The sequence below is a fragment of the Triturus cristatus genome, chromosome 6 (genome assembly GCF_964204655.1).
Source record: "Triturus cristatus chromosome 6, aTriCri1.1, whole genome shotgun sequence".
In the NCBI taxonomy this organism is placed as follows: domain Eukaryota; kingdom Metazoa; phylum Chordata; class Amphibia; order Caudata; family Salamandridae; genus Triturus; species Triturus cristatus.
In genome coordinates, this window is record NC_140589.1 from 512,543,543 (window position 1) to 512,567,475 (window position 23,933).

The 23,933-nt window shown below is 46.3% G+C and overlaps 1 protein-coding gene across 5 annotated transcripts in view; it reads left to right on the forward strand.

Annotated features, from left to right (window-relative positions):
- Positions 1 to 23,933, forward strand: part of RIMS1 (regulating synaptic membrane exocytosis 1) — a 1,904,179-nt gene that overhangs the window by 1,171,737 nt on the left and 708,509 nt on the right. For all 5 annotated transcript variants that reach the window (XM_085610935.1, XM_085610937.1, XM_085610936.1 and 2 more), the window contains one exon: positions 8,927 to 9,080. In XM_085610935.1, the coding sequence (XP_085467061.1) occupies positions 8,927 to 9,080 (154 nt within the window). The remainder of the gene's footprint in view (positions 1 to 8,926; positions 9,081 to 23,933) is intronic.

Sequence of the window (23,933 nt, forward strand, 5' to 3'; positions counted from 1 at the left end):
ATCAATATTATGTTGATAGTGACTCAAGCACTAATAAATGCGTAATTCTGAAAACACAGTATAGGGTGCCAGCTTTTTAAAATAATAGTCTAAATTTAAAAAACCAGGGATAAACAAAACCATGTTGTTGCAGCAAATACCTTAGCATGCATAATGTAAAATGATTAACAGGGATAACTAGCAGCAAGAGGGAAAAATTAATACAGCATAAAATGTTATTATCACTTTTTACAGTAGGACCTCTTAGCTCAAAGGCAACTATACAAAGGAACATCACGGTTTACCTGCTAGTTTTGTATTTTATGAAATTTTTTACACCAGGATGCACAGAATTCATACACTTTTCTCATACTGAAATAAAATGGGCTAGTGAGAAATAAATGCAGGTTACCAAACCCTGGACCTCATTCATAATCTACATTTTGTAGTACGTTTAGCAACACTACAATAGCGCAACTAAAGAACTACAAACTTATATTCACAAACCTCCAAGTGTAAATCTCCTCCTCTCATATCTTTTTCTATAGGAAGATCCTCACACATAAGTGTATTATTTAGTAGTAAATGTGGGCAAAGAACGGGGGGGAGTGTTTGAAAAATGAGGTCTACCTACTACAAAATAGGTGGCGTTTAGGGAGGAGTAAGGAAAGGTTTAGGGTGGGCTAGGGATCGATTTACACCCATCCACAAAAGTTTAAGCTCATTCCTATACACACAACTGCACTTCTACATTTATTACAGATGAAAAGAACTGAAAACAGTTGCAAAAGTACTCTATTTCTGAGCTGGACAAAATCCAGCACCACTCATAGCCAACGACTGGTGTAGTACCCTCTCATAGCAAATAATGGAGGTAAGGGCTCAATAATAAATAATTGTAAATTACATTATGTAAGATTATCACAAATATCAATACATTGATTGTAATGTAAAAAAATCTCAAAATAAAACATATTTTGACATTTTTATTTTAACATATTTTAATAACTTTTTTATTACAAATAATTGTAACATTGAGTTTTATTCGAATATAAATAAATGATTTTAATTGTTGCACACATGGCGTTTAATAATTAGTAATACATAATTTAAAAAAATCTACTTTCATTGTGAACTTTTTTTATTTAAAGTTCCAAAAAAAGGACAGTGGGTGACATTGAGTAGCTTTTCAATATTTAGCAAACACTGCTGTAGTTACAAACCATTGATATATTTCCTTGCAGATCACTAGGATGGAAGAAAGGCCACTTACCTCCTTTTCTTGCCAATCACAAAGAATCGCTTGGCTGTAATTGTCAGTTGCAAAACCATTGGTATTTTTGTTTTTTACCCTTGCATAGCCAGGCTCTTTGTATGTACAGAATGTGCTTTGCGAGAGTGGAAACTTGTTCATGCTTTGGACCCTTCAATTTGTATGGGTTTTCGGGTTCATGGAAAGTGTTCAAATTGAAAAACCTCAGTACTGACAGAATATTTGCAAGCCATACAAATGTCACAATGGTATGGCCCCACAAATAAGGGGAAAATGCCAAGGTTCAGTATTATTAGACATGGTAAATGATTCAAGATAAGCATTAACCAGGAAAGCATCAATATGCTTTTCTTGTTTAAAAGTAGATATAGGTGTAGATCTCAGTTATGGGCTTGGCGAGGACAATCCTTTCATTAAATCATACCCATTTTGAAAACTAAATACGTCTTTGTGGTTTGTCAGCTTGATAGATATAATCCTAACTTTTGTGACAGTTTGTGTAAAGGTATGGGAACTCGTCAAAGATACAGGTTAGCTCTCAGACGTCATGAATGCTAAGCTGTGTAAAATATGCACATTTTATAGCTGGCTTTTCACATAGTGCGTCTGTTCCGTTGGCAGTGGGAAGATAAAGAAAATCCCTGATTCAGTGCTCATTGTTATTGTAAGGGGAAGTCTGAATCACTCAAGTATACATGCTGACAATTGTTGATATTTTGAATAAAGATATCCTTGCCACGCAAGAGCAAGCACATATAGTTAATGAATTGCTTACACACAGATACATCTGAAGCAAAAGTCTGAAGCAAAAATATTATTTATGAAGATTGAAGGCAAAATTTACTTAGTCTACAATAAAGACACCAGTGCATAAATAGGCGTAATTTAATGTTTCCCAATGACTTTTAAACTGGCAAGGATGCTCATGGGTAACCCTGTACTCTACAAGCTTCTTCTTTTATTTCTTCACTAATAATAATAGTAATGTGACGCCCTAATGTGCAATGACACCCTAATCTTGGAATGTGTATCAGAAGAAACATCATATATCAATTTGGTGTCTTTTTTTAAATACATTTTTATTAACTTTTGAATGGCAATGAAAGCAAAATATGGCAAAAGGAAGAGGAGACAATAAATTGCTTATGCAGCAAAAATGGTAAAAGCAAAGTTAGCGGCAAAGCTAAACCAACAGCATTGGTTATAAGGAGACAAATCAACTATGAAGATAATACATTTTCCAGAGCATTAAAAAAAAGAAAAAAGAAAGAGAGAACAAATCAATACAATACATAGCAGAGCATTGGTGGAGCAGAGCATAGTGGAGGAAGAATGTAAATGGGAAGTAGACGAACAAGTCCTGTGAGGCAGCAAACCATTTCCGAACGGGGTACCAAATCTGGCACAGCTTTCTCTTCCGAGGATCTTTGTCAATTAGCGCCATCTCCAACCTTTTTATGCTCAAGAATTCTCTCCCACCAGATCCACGGATCAGGAGGCTCACTAGAAAGTCAGAAACATGCCAAAACCAGATTAACCAGAGAGACAGAAAAGAAATATAAGCCAGATAGATAGGCAATAATTGGTTATTGTCCCAGCATAATCATCTTTGAATCAGCTGCGACTTCAAGGTTAGAGATGCCATAAAACTTGCCGAAAACAAATTCCCAATACAAACGCAAAACAGAACAAGATGCAAGGAAATGAACCACATTAGCTCCCACAAGCCTACAGCAGAAATAGCGGTGCTCTGGCAATAGCTTCATGATGAGACTGTGCGGAGTATAGTACTAGTTGCTGATACATTTGAAATGATGTACCTTAATATGTGATACGTTCAAAGCTGAGTAAAACAACACATTGATGCACTGGATGTCAGCAACTGTTGATCACTCCACTTATTTGCCCTTGCTGTAACGGATCATCCAAATGATCCAGAGAAGACTAATATATTAACTTTTAGTCCAGCCCAATGTTTCTCTTAAATGGGGCTTTCCTTACAAGGCCCAGGCTGGGGTTATCAGAGCCATTAAAATCTGCTTCCTTAAGACTTAAGATAAAGTGCTGCTGCTGAAGATATCTAAGAAAAAGTTGTATATTGAAGAGAGACTTGTTGCTGTATATTCCCAAATAAAGATAGAACATCTCCATCAAATAGTTGATCTAAATTCAAGAGGTTGACCCTTCCCCAGGTCTCGCTGAAACCACCATGAATATAATAAGAAAGATTAGGATTATAGCCCAAATACATGGCGCTGATTAAATGGGGCGATACTAGAAAGTATTTGCTTAAAGGAACCCTAGATGAGTTGAAAACCGTCTATTCTCTTAAAGCGAGTTCACTTAAATAATAATGTGTCCATGATACCCACCCCAGGGACTATTGATAGGCCAAGCAGAAGGAACTCCATAAACATACATCCCTGTGACCTCACCCCCAACCCTAAACCAACCAAATTGTGAAATAAATTACGCTAAATAATAAAACCTCAGAACCAGAAGTGAGACCCACCATCTTCCTTAAGCTGTTGTAAGAACTGCATCTTACATCGAGGCTTTCACTAACACCAAATAAACTTCTTCCATAGTACCTCCACTTGAGTGAAAAAAGCCACTGGGAGAAAAATTGGGATGCAACGAAAAAGGTAAAGATACGAAGGGATGATAATCATCTTAATAAGATTGCAGCGACCTATTAGGCCCAAATGAAAATGATTCCATTTAGAAAAACATCTATGGAATGTTGGTACAACTTCCCATAAATATCTTCCAGAATCTCAGAGATATTAATAGTTAGGGTGACCCCAAGATACACCAAGGACTGTACCCATCTCTCATCCTGACCAAATTGAGCCACATTGGATAGCATCTGAGTCTTATCTGAATTGAACTTTTAACCAGTGACCTCTCTGAATGATTGCTCCGCTACAACTACTGTGTGTAGGCCTCTGATCAGATCAGGGTCCAAGACGGCAGCATCATCTACATAGGCCAGGATTTTAACTTCATAGTGATGCAGTTTTAGAGACTGTGTCTCTTCTGACCATTTAAGAGATTGAATAAACATTTCAATATATTAAGCGAATAACTGAGAAGAAAGAGGGCACCCTTGATGGGTACAAGTACAATACAAATGGAATCTAATAATGAGCCTGCAATGCGAACCCTTGCCTTAAGCCCAAAGTAAAGGGGGTCTCACTCTAGAGACAAAGACTGAGCCTAAGCTGGCGGACACCAGGACCCCACCAAAGGTAGTGTCAGGAGACCCGATCGAAGGCCATCTGAGTCCAAACAAATCATACCAACAAGCCCCCTGCCAGAAGAGGCCACCTCCATTGATGAGATTGCCATATTGACATCTAATAGTGTGTCCCAACCTAGGATGAAACCGTGCTTGTTTGGATCCACCAAATCCGAGATAATGGACAGCCGATCGGCGAGAAAGCGTGTATAGAACTCAGAATTGGCATTACTTAAAGAAATCGGGCCGTATGATCATCAGAGTGTGGGATCTTCCCCTTTTGTGGAAAAATTATGATATTAGAGCCAGAGTCTGCAAGAACATGCCCTAAAACTCTAAAGTTATCTGGTCGGGACCTGAAGCTTTCCTGCTGGCAAGGGAGCCAATGGCATTTATAACCTCCCGAAGGTATATGGGGGCCTCTAATTTGAGTGCTGGATTTGAGTCGCCTTATGATCAAACTGTTGCCCAATGAATGGAAAAATGTCCTCAGTGGAATACAAACAGTTCTCACTATAGCGATCCTGGTAGAAACAACGGTAGACATCACATTTCTCAACTGGATCGGTCATAGAATCCCAGTTGTCATCTCTGATCTGCTGGATGGTATTACAACTATAACTGTCACTTACTCTAAACAGAAGAATATGCTCCATTTCCTTGCTGTTTTCAAAATAATTTATCTGCGGGGTCCTTCCATTTTTGACCGCCCTGTCCCAAATTTGTTTTTTGACGGAGGCTCTGAAGGCGATAGACTGTTCCAAGAGCCGGTCGGCCCGAGCCCTATCCTTCACCATAATACTGTATCCCAAATCAGATTCCAAGGAGCTAAGAGTCCGTTCGGCCACGATTTTCTCCATCAATGCCATCCTCCGTTGATGGTAGGTGGATTCAAGAGGTTGTCAGAGGCGCAAAGCATTGACAACATCCCAGAACACCAGTAGTGTTGCTGAGCCAATGTTAAATTCAGGGAACTCCCTTTGGTTGGAATTCATAGAGATAACATAACCACCTCCCAATAGTACTCTATGTTCAAATGTCTGGCTCCGAGGACCTGATACCTGAATGAGCTCCCCAAGTTGGATAAACAGCGACAGAAAGTAGTGGTCTGACAAGACCCTCAGATTACGTACACTCTTAAAGGCCAGAGTATTACTAACCAAGAACATATCTAACCTTGACATAGCTTTATGAGAAGCAGAATAAAATGTGAATCTTGGTTCATTAGGGTGCCAAAGATCCACCAGAGCATACGAGGAGATTAGCTGATACAAAGCATCCCAGAGCCAATACTTGCCCCAGAGCATGGCCAGAATCTCTACTGCTATGTTGGTCAAAAAGTTGAGGAGCTGCTAACTAAGTGGCAACTGGGTGGCTGAAGTTGCTCTCTTTAATGATTTGTGTTTTTGTCTTGGCAAAGACGTCTCCTACTCTTTAGCGCATAATGGTTTTCAATCTAGGTTTAGAGACACTGGTTGTGGTTTCTGGTTGGGTAGCTTGCCTCTCCCTCCCTTGCTTTTTCTTGTTCTCTCCTTCTTATCTCTTTTTTTATTTTTACAGAGTTTTATATAGCGCATACTTGACCCAAAAGTATTGGGTTTCAGAGCACCTTACACGAGCACATGTTGCATTACATGAGGACACATTAATTTTTGTTAGTCACGGGGACAGGATGTTGGACGTACTTGCCGAGACTCGAACCCAGTTACCCAGATTCGAGGCTGACCGCCCTAGCCGTTAGACCAACTCTTCTCTGTCTTTCACCACACTTTTCCCCTTTTTTGGGTGTTGTCTATATTATTTCTAATGTGCTTTGAAGTAGCCTAGGTGATGTAAATATGTAAAAGTAAATAAATAGTATATCTTCGGTTTCAATTGCTTATTACATTTAATGAACTTCTGTCCTAAGCTTTTTTTCGTTTCCGTTTTGTAACATAGCCCATTACGCTTCTTTTCCTAGGCAGTGGGCATAGAAGAAATTAGTTAAGCATTGTATGCATAACCAGAATGTCAAGAATGACATTGTTCTCTCTCTGCCATTGTATGGTGCTCTGGTTTTTAGCATTGGCCAGCAGGGCAAGCCGTCTTATAATATGAGGAGCAGGGAATGTGTGAAAGAGTACGTATGGGTCATTTTGGGGTATAGGTGATAATACTAGCTGTCTTTTTGATTCTTGGTGTGTCCACAAACAGGTTAGTGTGGATTAGGGTGTTTCAGTTATAATTGGCAGAATGTGAAACATGGCACTCAACCCACACTATAAGTGTGCACCCATGCGTCCAAGCATACTAGAGAATAAGAAAGTTCGAGGACCTTACATTGACGCATTGTTTCCAATACGATGTAACTCACAAAGATTGTGTATATTCCTTAACGAGCTATAAATGTTTATTGCTTCACAAAGATCACCAATGAATTTGGGCTATTATTATAGAACACACAACGTGGCTATTGCATTCACATAGCAGTAGGTCTGGCATCACTCTACTAGTAATAAAAATACCTCTACACACAGTTGTCTAGTACCTTGAATCTTATCCTTAAGTAAGAAGCCCATTGTTAACCCTTTTCAGATACCTTGCTACTTTACATCCCTCTGTGATTGTCGCAGGCGATTAATTACCACTGAACACTTTCACTGGACTGCGTTTTTAAACGTTTGTGTCTTTAACAAGACATTTAGTTGACTTAGTATATATTAGACTACACCACATAGAGTATATATTTGCATTCCCTCAACCCAAAATCAAGTAAAGCATTAATGAGTGCTATTCTTTGCCACCCCATTCTAAAATACCTCTTAATTTCTACTGATTTAATTTCACTCTTTCCATTTGGATTCCCTCCTCTCTGTGACACTTTCTTCCCAGACGTGGGACACCCGCAGCAGTAATCGTGACATTATCCAGTCACGGGAGGCTTACACCGTTGAGTTAAAAATTGCACACGCTATTATGTCTACTTGCAGCTCACAGAACATTGACTACTCATGTAGGAACTGCTAACAGCTTTCCTGCCCACCTAGACATCATTGTGTTTGGAATGCACAGACACCTTTTACTCCAGCATACAAGTTCCATACGTCCTTCCACCAAAATGAGCAGCCAGAGCAGCTTTAAGGCATGGGCAAAGTAGACAACTGCACAAAGTGGACAACTACACAGGGCCCCCATCTTCCAAGAAGCCCCCAGAGAAAGTGAACTGTCTGTCTATGCGACCACCGCCTATTCTATTTCTCCATCTAAACCCCTCCCCCTCTATGCCTGCCTCTACCTATGACTCTCCCTTGCTCTCCCCAGTGTGTTTTTAATAATTTTTGGGTCCAGGCAAGACACATGTTAACTGTTTTGTATGACCCTGATTCTGAAAGTTTACACTTTGAGCATTGTTTGGAATCTTGCTGGCTTGAATTAGCAGGAAATTAGATTCAAATTTTTTCTTTACATGGGCCCCCAAAATCCTTAAGGAGACACTGTGAGCAGCGCACAACAATTAGAACAGCACAGTACTCCTTAATGTTAGTGATCCTCCCTTGAGTAGCAAAGATGATGTTGCTGCGAATATTAGGCCAGTTTCAGGGCAGCACACATTTATATTCCCACAAAGTTATGCAGAGAAGGCATCAGAGCTCCCCTTCACAACTGCACAAACTGCACCTGTCTTCATTCTGCTCCCAGTAACAATAGAGCCTACAGTGAATTGTATTGATATTAGGGGGGACGTGGTGATATAAAGGTGATGTATTCTTCACTAACAGGACACTTACATATACGCATGTGATTTATTTTACATATATACATACAGGTGTGTATACATGTACATGCATTTTTATTTATGCCATATTGGTCATAGTTGTTACACTAACTTAAAAATGTTGTTGTTGCATTTTCTAATACATCTATTTAACTTATTCGTAGACCTTTTGCGTACAGCTGGCATAAATAAGAAATGCATGCCTGGTAGTGATATTTTACATTCATTCTCGCAAATGAGCAAGTAGAAAAGCTTCAAGATTCAGTATTATCAAGAAGTGAAATTACAATCTCTTGGCTCAGTCAGTTCTAGATTTTTCAGAAGCGTTTACTTTCCTATTGCTCATTAGTGGAAACAAATATATCACACTGCTAAAATGTTTCTTTGTACATTTGAAAGTTTATAAATATATGCATAGACATGCATATATTTATTTGTGTGCTCGTAGGTCTTATCTACTATATTAGGTATATCCTTATCTATATAGATATATAACCTATTGGTATCCATATGTATTTGCATGCATATATTTATGTGAACATAAATATATACATACATTAGTTTGCCTGCATGAAAATGTTCACATTGAAAAATGGAATGTAGATTAACAGAACGTGAAGAGGCTGTTTTGATTAAAATGAAACTCCAGTTGCTAAAATCTGTTTTTCTACTCGGACAGGTACAAGGTCTAATGCTAGAGAAAACAAATCCACAACATTAACTGTGCCAGAACAGCAGAGAACAACTCATCATCGTTCACGATCAGTATCGCCTCACCGCGGAGACGATCAGGGCAGGACCCGTTCACGTTTACCAAATGTGCCATTACAGAGGTATGCGTTCTGAAAATGCTAAACTAAGACTAATGGGAATTACCAGAAGGCTGTTGTTAAATGTATTTTGAAAGCATGGAGTTAGACAGAAGGCAGTGGAGTGCTATACAGTAAACCGTTTGAGAACAATCAACGCCTACAGGAAAAAAAATAAAAGGTTGCAGATCGTCACCATGTGTCAGAAGAGTACAGTTAGGGAGCAGATTGAGACCGAGCATGATATGCAGAATCTGTCAACTGAGTTGCACACATTTCATGATTACAACTGCAAAGTTATATTTAGTGTTTACAGAAAGTAAATGTTCGTAGTATGTGTGGGTGTAGATACACATGGTCTGCAAGTCCTGCTGTCTAGTGTTGGGTGAAGACGTTTGCAACCTGTTTTTGTTCAAACAACCTTTCAGGTACAATAAATGTTTTTGACTCCTCCTCTAGTCCACAATGCACCAGGACAAAGACTGCACCTCAGATTGTTTTCCCCCAGCAATGTGTGTAATATTAGTGCAGTGGAGTGAAACAATACCGAATAAATGGTGTGCTTTGTGAAGGGATACTTACAGGAAGTATTTTCGATCAATGCTCACTTCTGGAAAGGAGGGCGGGCACATGTGACTCTTCAGCTGTTCATGCTACAAAAAGACGGTTATAGGGTAAGTAACGTTTTCTGTTTGTAGCATATGTGGCTGCAGATGCACATGCTCTAGATAGACTGTAAGGCTAGATGTGAGACCAAGGTGAAGTTCAGAGACTTGACTGAAGTGGGTAAAACGTCATATATAGCTAGTTGCACTTTCACCAAGCTTCCATCTGCATGGAGTATTTGCCAGTGGCGAAAATATGTAATTTTGTCTTGGAGAAGTTGAGTTTGAGGATCATCCATTTTATGAGGAAACCTTCTCATAAATTCTGCTGCCAGGTGGTTGGATTTTCTGCCCTATTACATTTAGGATAAGGGTAGACAAAATGTACATTTCCAATGGATGGTCATGAATTGGCATTGCAAATTTTGTGAACACCCACAAAGTCGGAACATTTCTCCCAGTACTAAACCTGTGGATTGTCTACCTGAGGGCAATTCATACAACTACGACTAGTAGAAATGGGTGTACGCATACATTTCTATCCAAGGCTCTAATGATTTTGTAGGTCCCAATAAATGTGTATTTCTATGCAAGCCAAAGACATACTTCTATGTTACATAGATTTGCATGCTTGAATTGAAGACATAATCACTTTTGGAAAAACTGTTTAATGGTTCACTGTGTTTTTTCAGGCGGCTTGGTGTAATTTATTCATGAATTTCTATGAGTAAAATCTAGGGGCCCGATTCACAGAACTAACTTAAGACAAAATCCTAAACTTACTACCATTTTGGTATTCACAGAAGGCACTTACTCATTTTGGTATTCACAGAAGGCACTTACTCATTTCGGTATTCACAGAAGTTAGGAGTCCTAACTTTAGGACTCCTAAATGCCTTCTGTGAATACCGAAAGTCTTAAAATTAGGATTTTTCTCAGTTTAGTAGTAGTATAGTTAGGACTCCTAACTTTAGGACTCCTAAATTCCTTCTGTGAATACCGAAAGTCTTAAAATTAAGATTTTTCTCAATTTAGTAGTCCTAAATTTAGGACTCCTAATTTTAAGACTCCTAAATGCCTTCTGTGAATACCGAAAGCCCTAAAATTTGGATTTTTCTCAGTTTAGGAGTCCTAAGGTTAGGACTCCTAACTTTACAACTACTAAACTGAGAAAAATCCTAATTTTAAGGCTTTCGGTATTCACAGAAGGCATTTAGGAGTCCTAAATTTAGGACTACTAAATTGAGAAAAATCCTAATTTTAAGACTTTTGGTATTCACAGAAGGCATTCAGGAGTCCTAAAGTTAGGAGTCCTAACTATACTACTACTAAACTGAGAAAAATCCTAATTTTAAGACTTTCGGTATTCACAGAAGGCATTTAGGAGTCCTAAAGTTAGGAGTCCTAAATTTAGGACTACTAAATTGAGAAAAATCCTAATTTTAAGACTTTCGGTATTCACAGAAGGCATTTAGGAGTCCTAAAGTTAGGAGTCCTAACTATACTACTACTAAACTGAGAAAAATCCTAATTTTAAGACTTTCGGTATTCACAGAAGGCATTTAGGAGTCCTAAAGTTAGGACTCCTAACTTCTGTGAATACCGAAATGAGTAAGTGCCTTCTGTGAATACCAAAATGAGTAAGTACCTTCTGTGAATACCAAAATGGTAGTAAGTTTAGGATTTTGTCTTAAGTTAGTTCTGTGAATCGGGCCCTAGTTACCTATGGAAAAAATGTTTTGCAATTAACAGCGTTCTTTTTTCTGTGAGTAGACGTCTTGGTTTATATCACTTAATTAGAAAGGGAGATATTGATGAGTGTGCGGTGACTCTGGGACCAAGTCCTAATACCTAAGTTTAGAACTTCAGTGCTACATATATTTATTGGATGTGTGGATTGCTTGCTATACGAATGGGGTTGTATCCATTGACTGGGCCTTCCACTGGCATTGTCATGGAAGAGGACTTTGGCTGGTTACCTATTGAGGAATGGCCCAGAGGAGTTTATTTGTGATACAGAGAAAGCACTTTACTCATTGAACAGGAATGAAAAGAGCTATCAATCAATCAAGACATTTGTAAAGCGCACCACTCACCTGTGAGGGTCTCAAGGCACTGGGGAAGTGCTGCTACTGCTCGAACAGCCAGGTCTTGAGTAGCCTCCTGAAAGTTAGTAGGTCTTCGGTCTGCCGTAGGAGGATGAGGAGGGTGTTCCAGGTCTTGGCGGCGAGGTGCGAGAACGATCTGCCGCCAGTGGTCGCTCTTCGGATGCGGGGGACGGTGGTGAGGGCGAGGTCGGTGGAGCGGAGCTGGCGGTTCGGGGTGTAGAAGGTGAGTCGTTTGTTGAGGTATGCTGGTCCGGTGTTGTGAAGTGCCTTGTGTGTGTGGGTGAGGAGCTTGAAGGTGATCCTCTTGTTGACGGGAAGCCAGTGCAGGTCTCTCAGGTGGGGTGTGATGTGGCTGTGGCGAGGGATGTCGAGGATCAGGCGTGCAGAGGCGTTCTGTATGCATTGCAGTCATTCAAAAGTTTGGCCGGGGCTCCCGCGTAGAGGGCGTTTCCGTAGTCCAGTCTGCTGCTGACGAGGGCCTGGGTGACCGTTCTTCTAGTATCGGTGGGGATCCATCTGTAGATCTTACGGAGCATGCGGAGAGTGTTGAAATAGGAGGATGAGATGACGTTGACTTGCTTGGTCATGGAGAGTGTTGAATCGAGGATGAATCCCAGGTTGCGTGCGTGGTCGGTGGGTGTCGGTGCTGCTCCCAGGGCCGTCGGGCACCAGGAGTCGTCCCAAGCAGATGGGGTAGAGCCGAGGATGAGGACCTCCGTCTTGTCTGAGTTCAGCTTCAGACGGCTGTTCTTGATCCATTCGGAGACGGCTTTAATTCCTTCGTGGAGGTTGGTTTTGGCGGTGAGAGGGTCCTTGGTGAGGGTGAGGATCAGTTGTGTGTCGTCGGCGTAGGAGATGATGTTGAGGTCATGTCGTCTGGCGACCTGGGCGAGCGGGGCCATCTAGATGTTGAACAGCGTTGGGCTGAGGAAGGATCCTTGGGGTATGCCGCAGATGATCTTGGAGGCTTCGGATCAGAAGGGAGGGAGGCGGATGCTATGGGTTCTGCCGGAGAGGAAGGAGGTGGTCCAGTCCAGTGCTTTGCCTCTGATTCCTGCGTCGTGGAGGCGAGTGCGTAGGTTGCGGTGGCAGACCTCGTCGAACGCGGCTGATAGGTCCAGTAGGATGAGGGTCGCAGTCTCGCCGTTGTCCAGCAGGGCCCTGATGTCATCGGTGGCGGCGATGAGGGTCGTTTCGGTGCTGTGGTTGCTGCGGAACCCGGACTGGATCGGGTCCAGGATGTTGTTCTCCTTGAGGTAGCGGGTCAGCTGTTTGTTGACAGTTTCTCGATGACCTTCGCTGGGAACGGGAGCAGGGAGATGGGCCGGAAGTTCTTGAGGTCCCTCGGGTCTGCCTTGGGTTTCTTGAGCAGGGCGTTGATCTCGGCGTGCTTCCAGCTCTCCGGGAAGGTCGCGGTCTTGAAGGAGATGTTGATGGGTTTGCGGAGGTGGGGTGCGATGGTGGCGCTGGCTTTGTTGAAGATGTGGTGAGGGCACGGGTCTGACGGGGAGCCGGAGTGAATGGTGCTCATGACTTTGATGGTGTCGTCATCGTTGATGTCGGTCCAGGTGAGTAGGGCGTTGCCATTGGTGGTGACCGTGAGGTCTAAGGTGTCGTTGGCTGCCATGGTGGACTGGTTGTCGAAGCTGTCGTGGATGTCTGTGATCTTACGGTGGATGAAGGAGGCCAGGGAGTTGCACAGGTCTTGCGATGGTGGGATATCGTTGGTGTTGGAGCTGGGGTTGGAGAGTTCCTTCACAATGTTGAAGAGCTCTTTGCTGTTGTGTGCGTTGTTTTCGAGGCGGTCCTTGAAAGAGGTCTTTTTGGCGGATCTGATGAGGTGATGGTGTTGGCGCATGGCGTTATTGTGGGCTGCTTGGTTCTCCGGTGTCCGTTCGTAGCGCCATTTCTTCTCCAGTTTTCGGCAGTTTTGCTTGGAGGTCTGGAGGTCCGCGGTGAACCAGCTGGCAGTCTTGTTGGTGCGTGTGTTGGAGGGATTCTTGATGGTGGCGAGGGTGTTGGCGCAGTCGTCGATCCAGCGTCTGAGGTTGCTGGCGGCGGCGTCGGGGTCGGTGGGGTCTCTGGGTGGGCTTCGGGCGAGGGCGGTGTGTAGCTGGTCTTCTGTTATTTTGCTCCAGCAGCGACGGGGGATGTCTCAGGTGCGGTGGTGCATGATCGGCTTCTCAAAGGTGAAGTGGACGTAGCGATGATCGGTCCAGTGGAGTTCGGTGGTGTGGCTGAAGGAGACGTGGGAGCTTGCGGTGAAGATGGGATCAAGCGGGTGGCCGGCGAAGTGGGTGGGCGTTGTCACAAGCTGTCTGAGTCCGAGGTTGGCGAGGTTGTCGATCAGGGTGACAGAGTTGGTGTCGTCGTTGTTCTCGAGGTGGAAGTTCAGGTCCCTGAGGAGGATGTAGTCCGTGGATGCCAGGGCGTGCGTGCTGACGAAGTCGGCGATGGAGTCGCTGAACTGTGGCCTGGGTCCGGGGGGCGTGTAGATGAGAGTTCCTCTGCGGGTGGTGTTGGGATCAGTGTGGATCTGGAAGTGCAGGTGTTCGACTGTGTTGAGGGTGTCGTCGGAGTTGGTTGAGACCTTGAGGGTGGACTTGTGGATGATGGCGATTCCACCTCCTACTCCGTTGGTGCGGTCTCTGCCGGTGATCTTGTAGCCGTCCGGGATGGCTATGGCGATGTCGGGTGCCAAGGAGTTGTTCATCCAGGTCTCTGTCAGGAAGGCGACGTCTGGGGAGGACGTGTCGAGCAGGTCCCAGAGTTCGAGGGCGAGTTTGCGTGCGGAGCGGGTGTTCAGGAGTATGCATCTGAGGTGGTTGCGTCCTGTCCTGGTGGGTGGATAGGCGGGTCTGCTGCTGGTGAAGCTGCTGTTCCCGCAGGAGAAGGGTCCTTGGGTGCACTTTGGGGCGCCCTGGAAGCAGGTGTGTGCTCGTCCGGTGTTGAGTGTGTGGAGGGTGCTCGGACTCACGGCAGAGCGGCAGCAGGGCTCAAGGGTTCAAGGGTGCAACACACAGGTGGTGCTGTGCGGCGTGGGGAGTGACCTGCCTAAACAGGGTCAGGGGTAGCTATAACTACTGTCACTTAGGGGAAAGGAGAAGGAGAATAACAGATCTGTGCAGTTGTATATTATTCTGAGATTAAAATTGGGTTCTTGAAAAGCTGTTTCCATAAAGCAGTTTCACTTATTCGTGATCATGAATGAAATAACATAGGTACATATAACTGTCTGGTAATTGCTGTTTTTGATGAAAAACCCATTTACATCTGAATTACTGAGATGCAGCCTCACTGACTACTACCATTCACACTTTCTGTTGTGACTTATTTTGTGCTTGGTTCTCAAACACATTCACAAATCTTCCTTTAACTTTTTCTTTTTTAATTGCTGTGTTGATCACTTTACTCACTATTATCTGCTTCCTGATTCTCTGTGTTTTGCGTTACTTGTCTTTTTTTCTTAAATTGCCCTTTCCGCCCATCGTCTGGCCAATGTATAATGCTTCTTCCTTTCTAAGTGATGGCAGATAAGGAATATACATATACATGACTTGATTTATTTTTAATTTGCCCTTACTGTTTATTCTGCTTTAAAAAAAAAATCAAGACTTGTTTCAGCCAGGAATCTGATCCCAGTATGGTGTGTATTTATCGAGGAAACCGAGTTTGACCATAATGGAGATTCTTCATATTGGTGTGTTTTGGAGGAATTCACCAAATCCTTTTGATGTCTAGAGATTACATTTTCATACATGCTAGATTCAATAGAGTTGCTTACATTACCATTCCATTCTAGCCTTGAAATAGGACTTCCTGGTTGTTGTTTCAAGTTACTAGTCTTGTTTGCAAAGCAGCAATCTCTGAAGTCTGACAAGAAGTCTAGAATTCTTCCAGTGCCTTTCTACTTTTCTTCCTTTCTGTTTTCATTGTCAGAAGTTGTTAATGTTCAATTTGTTTATTGTAACTTTTACATTGTCATAAATTTGCATAGCAATTAATACAATTAAAAATAATAAAGTAATAATAGAATTAAAACATTTAGATAATCTAATACAAATGTTCACTGATCTCGGATAAAACAGCATTAATACTATTTCAGAGTGGGTCTGTAAGTAAGTAAGCAAATACTTTATTTTGGTCAAGAGACCATTAAAGTGCAATTGCAGCAAATAGATCAGCATAAAAATATAATAGCAGTGAGAAAAAAAATTAATACATAAAAACATTCTGATATTTTCGAATCCATAGGATGGCCATGATGGAAAACCTCAGGGAAAACAATTACAATTATAAACATTACCCTCAATAATGGCCTAATTCCATGCCATCATGTGGTCCGCCTTTTTGAATGGCTCTGTCTACCCTGTTCTGTTTAATCAACAAACATTTCTCCTATTTCATACTAGTCAACAGCAATAGATATCCTATTCTAGAGTAAGGGTGTTAAAAATATAGTAGAAAATATATTACAATAAAATCAACTTAAAATGAAAGTCATGGAGCAAGTTTGGCTAATAATACTGTGTTTAGGATACCATAGCTTATATTTCCAAGCATCATTTTTTTTGATAAACAAATTGTTATTGTTTTGAGAAAGATTACGTACAACAAAGCGTAAATGAAAAAGAAGATCGGCAAGAGCACGGAGCACAGTAAATCATGAACAATTACAGGAGCATGACATCCCACGATTCCCTGCCCCATCAGGCGTACACAAGCGCAGAAGGTAAACCACGTGTAGCGGTCATTCCACAGTACCCAGCCATTTCCCCCACACCCTACGGAATTTCCCGGGACATCCTCTTGCCACATACAGGGTTTTTTCTTGGGTCCCGCACCAGTCCACCCCCCAACGCCATCTCCCAGGGTCAGGTGGTTCAGGGCATTTCCATGCCGCCGCTATGTCACGCTTGGCTATAATCATGGCCGTATTAAAGAATATCTTTTCATTTCTAGTCCCGTCCAGCCCGTCTGTGATCCCCAGTAAGGAGTGACGTGGGTCATGGGGAACTGTCCATCCCAAAACCTCCGTGAGCTCTTCTTCAATAGATCCCCAGAATCGCGCCAGGTGAGGGCACGACCAGACCACGTGGAAAGAATCAGCTGGGGCGTGGCCACACCTAGCACAGGATGCATTTGGGCACAGGCCCGCACGATGAAGGCACGAGGGCGTGAGGTAAGCGGCATGCAGGAAGTAAAGCTGGATCAGCCTAAGCTTGGCGGATGCTGTAATCTGCCTCATCAAGAGGGCCCACCTATTGGTCCCGCAACTTGTCCAGCGAAGTGGGAGTATTATTGACGAGAGTGCGGTAAATACAGGAGATGTCCCCTTTGCCCAAGTTGCCCAATATGGTTTGTGCCTCAGGAGGGCTGTACTCCGGGAGCCTGGTCTCTTCTGGGAGATGCGTGCGGAGGGCGTGCTGCAACTACAGATATTTATAAAATTGGGATGGAAGAAGGGAGTAATGGGCCTGGAGTTCTTGAAATGAATGCAGGTGGCCGTTGGCCCAGACGTCCCCGAGTTGCGAGATTCCGATAAGGTCCCACGATTTAAACCCCCGCAGCCCACTAACCTCAAGGATCCAAGTTCCCTGCCATAGGGGTGTGCATTGGGTCAGCCTACACGTCCAGCGAGTGTGGCGGAGAACAGCCCGCCAGGCCAGCAGCACGGAACGCGTCGCATCAGGCAACTGAGATGGAATGGTTCCCCCGCACATCATGGATTGGATTTTGGGTAGGCCCAGTTCGCTCAGCTCGAGCCGATATGCTGGGTCGGCCCAGCCCCCGTTAAACCAATCATGGATTACTAGAAGACGCGCAGCCAAAAAGTAAAGGTACAGGTGCGTCATCCCCATACCCCCATCAAAGGAGGGGATCCGGCAGGTGGTCAAGGCCAAGCGCGCTCTCCCCCCACTCCAAAGGAATTTAGTAGCGAGACTATCCAGCTCCCTGAACCAGGTTCTGGGGAAGCAGAAAGGGGCGTTCTGAAGGACATAGAGGAATCTGGGAAGGATCATCATTTTGAACAGGGCGACCCTCCCCAGGGGATTCAGTGGTAGTGTCTTCCATTTTTGAAGATCCTCCTTGGCCTTCTTTACCAATGGGGCTTTGTTGAGAGACCAACTCAGTTCGGGGAGAAGGGTGACCCAAATCCCTAAGTATTTGACCGATTGGCGCCGAAGTGGTATGGTGGATTGCCAATCGTAGCAGTCCCTGGATAGGTGTAGTGGGACCAGTGCCGACTTCCCGGGGTTCAGCCGGAGACCGGATGCTTGCCCAAAGGACTGCAAGATCTGAAGGCACCGCGGCCCAGATACAGCAGGTTCGGACAGAAAGACCAGGACATCGTCAACATATAGGGCAATCTTTTCTGCTTCTGTATTGGGCCATTCCCAGCCGTGGACGCGATCGTCAGCCCGCAACCCGAGAGGCCAGAGGCTCCATCGCCAGGGCAAAGAACAGGGGTGGAAGAGGGCAGCCCTGCCTTGTCCCCCTGGTAATAGGGAAGGCTTCAGATAGCACCCCATTAACCAACACGCGCGCTCAGGGGTGAGCATAAAGGATACGGACCAGAGCCCTAAAGTGGGGCCCAAACCCCATCTCGGCCAGCACGTCCATTAGGTACGCCCAATCCACCGAGTCAAAGGCTTTTTCGAAGTCTATAAAAAGGAGTGCTAGGTATGGAGTAAGGAGGTGCCGGTGGGCCAGAGCCAGCTGTAGCCTCCGAAGACAGTGTCTGGTCCCACGATCAAATAGATCGGCCAAGTGGGGTACAAGAGTCTCACGATACAATGCATAGTATTCTTGAGGAAGGCCATCTGGGCCCGGGGTCTTGCCCGACGAAACGAGAGAGATTGCTCCATCAATTTCTTCCCGAGAAATGGGGCGGTCCAGGTCCTTTTGAGCGATGAGATTCAGCCGAGGGAGACGTGTCCTTGCTTGAGCAAAGCTGAGAGGGATATGCCAGGGGTCCGTGCCGCATAAAGTCATTGGTAGTAGCGGGCAAAGACGCGGGCCATCACCAGTGGAGCGCTTTGCACCGCGCCCTCATCGTCCCCCACCTCCGGGATGATGCGGTTGGCCCTGGGATAAGTGGCCAGGCGATGTAGGATCGTACCGTGTTTATCTCCCCAGCCATATACTCTTGCCACTGACGATCTCCAAAGGAGCTTAGTGGCATCTCGGGATAACTGCCTGATCTCGGCCCGAAGATGAGTGAGTTGTCGGACCTGGACCGCGTCGTCGGACAGGGAAAGGGATTGCTCAAGGCGGAGCGCTTGCGCCTCCCGCGAGGTAATTTCCTGCAGTTGCGCCTGTCTCTGACGCTTAAGCTGACCCTTTGCAACACCCCGAATGGTCGCCTTCCCCGCCTCCCATAAGGTACCCGGAGAAGCCACCGAGCCATCGTTGATAAGGAAGTATTGCTTGAGTTCCATCCCCACCACCTTTTTGAATAATCTGTCCTGGAGGAACCAAGCATTCAGTCTCCATGTTTGGCGGGCAGAGGAGGGGAGCCCCTGTACTAAGAAGCACTGGGGAGTGATCAGAAATCCCCCTAGGAAGGATCCGGAGATCTATGATCCCAGTGCAGTCAACTGAGGGGACAAAAATCGCGTCAATGCGTGCCTGTGTATGGTGCGCTGCCGAGGTGTGGGTAAATTGGGCGGTACGGGGGTGCCAGATGCGCCACGCATCACATAAGCCCAGAGACTCGGACCAGCTCTGTAGCTGTTTCGCCTGCGCCAGTCTAGTGGTGGAGGGAGGGCCCGTCGTATCAACAGCCGGAAAAGAGACCGCATTAAAGTCACCCCCAATGACAGTGGGTCCCAGAGGCAGAGTATTCAGGAGAGCCGCAGTGTGTTTAAGAGTAGCTGCCAGCATCGAAGGGGGGGAGTAGATAGACATAAGGTTGAGGGGAGAGCCGGCCAGCAAGCCGCAAAGGGTCACCAACGAGCCCTGAGGGTCGTGAAAGACCTGTGTGAGTACAAATGGCAGGGTGCGTTTTAGGAGTAGCCAACCCCTCGGGAACCCCTAGAGAAGCCAGAGTGCCACACTCTGTCGTACCCGTAGCGTGCCAGGAAGGGGCAACAGTTACCCATTAGGTGCGTTTCTTGAAGTAAGAGGACGTCTACGCTAAGGCATAGCGCAGGACTGCGGTACGTTTAACCCGGTCCAGTAGACCCTAGGAGTAGTCGTGTCGGTCATGGCGGGTGGAACGTGGGTCTGGGTCGTACCTCCCTACAGGGACATGGTAGCGCACTTGGGAGCCTGCCTTCGCGTGGGTGAGCACATGCAGTGAGATCGTACCTGGCTCCTGGTGGGTCGGCGCGAGATGATCCGTGGTAGCTGAAACGAGAAAACAATAAAAGAAACAACAACCTAAGGAAAAACCAATACCAAACTTTCCCCCCTCCCCCCTCCCTACACTTCAGGAACGGAAGTATCTGTCGACCCTCCATTGTAACAGTAACCAAACTAAAACGCTTGGGTTGGTTGCATGGAGAACCCCTCCATATGGACGGATGAACCGTGGTTCGGCCAGTGGAACTAGGAGGTGAGCGTGAAACTCTACCAGTGTTCAAGATCTTCGTCAGGAGAGAATCCCATCTGGTGACCGAGAAGCAGCAGACCTAGCTCAATGAAACCTCATAGCGTAGGAGTACGGGAGAGGTCTGAGTCAATCCTGGGGTAACCCTCCCAGGTCGGCAATGAGGATGTCCCGGGTAGCTCGTCTACTGATCAATGCCTGGTGCGGTGTGGAGAGCCCGATTGGCTGGACGAGTCACAGAGTCCATGGGTTGCCATGCTTGACCTGGATACCACTGCCTGAGACCTGCGCCCCCTGCGGGAGTGCGTGCGCCGCCGGCGCCCCGGCAACCACGGCCTCACGGGCTGAGAGCCCGCGGGGCCCAGGGAAGGGTCCCGCCTCTGGCGGAGGGGACACTCTTGCGTCAGCCATGTCCATGCCGCCTGGGGCGTGTCGAGCTTTGTTTTGGAAGATGACTCGAAGGCATGCAGGGAACTGAAGCTGGTATTGGAAGCCCAGGGCGCGCAGTTTCTTTTTAACGTCCGTGTAAGACCGACGGAGATCTTGCACCTCCCTGGTGTAGTCCGGGAATACCATAATGGTGTGGTTCTGGAACCGGAGGGGACCATGGGCGCGCGCCGCCCGCAAATGGCATCCCGGTCTTTAAAGTTGAGGACTTTTAGTACGATGGGGCGAGATGGAGCTCCAGGGGGCGGCCTGGGAGCGACGGTGGAGTTCCTTGGTGTGGGTGCAGAGGTGACCTACCTGTTCCTTCAATTGCGAGTTGTCGTCCTCTGCTGTGGACATGCGGTATTTGGCCTCCGTAAGTCGCGCGGTGGCGTTACGGAGATCCTATCGGAGGAGGGAGATGTCCACCTTGATTTCTCCAATCTTCCCCTCAACGGACGCCTGTGAGGCACTGATTGCCTCAAGAACGGTGTTCAGGTCCCTGTCCTGGGGTGGGGAGGGAGTCCCGGCCGCCTGCCCCGGGGGGTCCGGGTCGGAGGTGGTGAACCGGTCAATCTTAGTCTGTGTGGGGGCCTGCGTTGGCTTGAGGCCCTTGTCCCTCCCCATAGCTGCCAGGTAATCCTACCTCTGCCGAGAGTTCGGGGACCAGGCCGAGGGACCCGGAACCGTAAACACCCCACACAAGGCCTAAGAACCCTCACCAGTCCGAAAGACCATCAAGTGGAGCTAGAGAGTGACCCGGGAAGGCGTGCAGCACGGGGGACCAGGACCAGCGGCCGGGCAAAGCACCCCACGGCCCAGTCCGCAGGGCCAGAGATGTTGACGGGCACGCTGGTAAGGGCGCTGGCGGAGGCGGGCGGAGCCTCCCAGTGGAGAAGATGAATAACCAGCAGATCAGCAACCCGGGGGGGGGGGCTCCGTGCATGGGCTATCCCGACCCCACATCCATGGAACACCAGGCAGTCAATCATGAGGTGTGACGTCCCTGCACCCCCGGTGTGTCACAGACGCAACGGAGAGGGCTGTGGCTGGCGGAAAGCACCGCCGGCGAGCAGGGTAGGCACTCCAGGGCCAGCACCCACCAGATGCTGCACCCAGTTGTCGCTGATAGCGTTGCGGGGACAGATCCCTGAGGAGAAAGGGGCCCTAATATCAAAAGGGCAGTGCCAGCAAAAACACCCTAGGGCCCCACCTCTCCGCGCTGCCAATACACCTCGCGGGGCCACAGTCAAAGGACACCACAGAGGCAAGTGGGCGTCCAATAGCACCACACGGGACAGCTGGTGCAGCCCCTCAGTCCAGATCCCGCAGCGCGCAAGGCCCGCAGAGCCCCCGCAGCGCAACACAGGGGGCAGGCACTGGCTCAGGGCAAAGCTGTTGTGCACAGATAGACAGCCGGCTGGTCCCAGGTGCAGCGGAAGGTGATGATGCCCAGGTCCCATCAGGCCGCCCCCTGCCCTCCATGCAGTGGGGCACTCACCAGCGCCAGAGGAACGTGGAGCGCCCGACACCGCAGAGCAGAGCGGGACAGCACAGGCAGCTCCCGAAGATCTGCCGTCAACAGTACGTCGCAGGCAGTCCCGGCCTCAAAGGCAGCACCGGGAGTCAGGAAGTGGATTCTTGGCACCTCTCACTGCCGTCGGCCGTCTCCTCTGAGCCACCCCCGGGCCGGCCCTCCACGCTAGCAGGTCACGGCACTCGCACCACTCGGCAGCCAACCTCGAGACGCCAGATAGCACCGGGGCCCCCACGGCACCCACAGCTGTGCAGGCCCGCTCTCACCACACGCAGCGACTCCGGGACTCAAGGCCGATCCGAGGCCAGGGCAGACGAAGGGCTCACCACTGCATGGCCGCCATCTTGTGCAGGCCTCGATGCAGGTTCCCGGCTCAGCGGCGGATTCTGGCGCTCAGAGGCTCCCAATGTCGCACCTAAACAGGGCTCCAGAGCCCTCGGCAGTCAAGTAAGCCGGTCTGAAGGTAAGGGATCTCCTGATGGCACGGATGAGGAGCGGATGACGGAGGGGTCCAGAGCACTTCTAAAGTGCGACCGCCATCTTGACGCTCCCGGCCACACCCTTAGAAGCATCATTGATGATTAAAAAGTCGCAGATGTTAGCAAAAAGTGAACCTCTGTTTCCTTTAAGAGTGGACAGAAAGGGCAACTCTCCACAGCACCATCCGTTTTTCACCATCTAGATGTGAAACTTCTTAACAGTAGAATGTCAAGTCGGAACTGTATATGCGCACTTCTCACCCCTGATGAACATATCATGTCCATGTAGGGCTCAAAGCTAGGCAAACATTTATACAATAAGAATTGACCTGTAGTTGAGATCTCCCTATAACCAGCCCAAATTCTGATCAGGTCATGTTCCCAGTAAGTTTTGTTTAGTAGCAGCTTTTCACCTTTGATAACTTCATCCCGTTTAACCCACAGATTTGCCCAATTAACTAAATCGAGTTGCTTCTTAACATGCTTTAACCAGGGGGTTCGAATAGTCATGTGACAGTTAATTAAATCCGTAAGTGCCTCTCTATAGATGGTTAATTCCAGGGTGGTCCATATCCTCACCCAATACATTAGCTGCAGAGCGTGAGACGGACACAGACGTCCTTGCGGAGAAAACTATTAAGTGGCGATCGTTTTGACGGCACCACTCTTTTCCAGTTGAATAATTCACTGTAAAGAATTCCTGATTAATTCAGATGTCGGCTGACATCTCTAATGAGAGATAAGGAAATTAAAATCCTATACAAATCTGACTCCAGGCAGCCAGCCCAACTTTTTGTCCTGAAGAAGACCCGCTCTAGATGCACACAACCCAGCACTACTATATAGGGTCGAAACGTCGACGTGCTCTGTCCAAATTGTCCACGCACTTCCACAATCAGAATTAGGAAATTATGTCCAATTGTGGTTAATGCTATTGATTTTTGGACTTTGTCTGTATTATTTTATTTTTGTTATTTTTGTTATTCGTGTATATGGTAAATGTGATTTTATGTCAATGAGTTTATGTAAGCACTGAATGTTCTATGTTGTATTTGTATTATGGTTGGTCAGACCTGTAAATGCACACCTTTTTGAGAGAAAAATTTCCGGACACTGATTATAGAGTAAAAATTAATTTAATTTCTGAATCCTCTTGTTCATGTGTGTA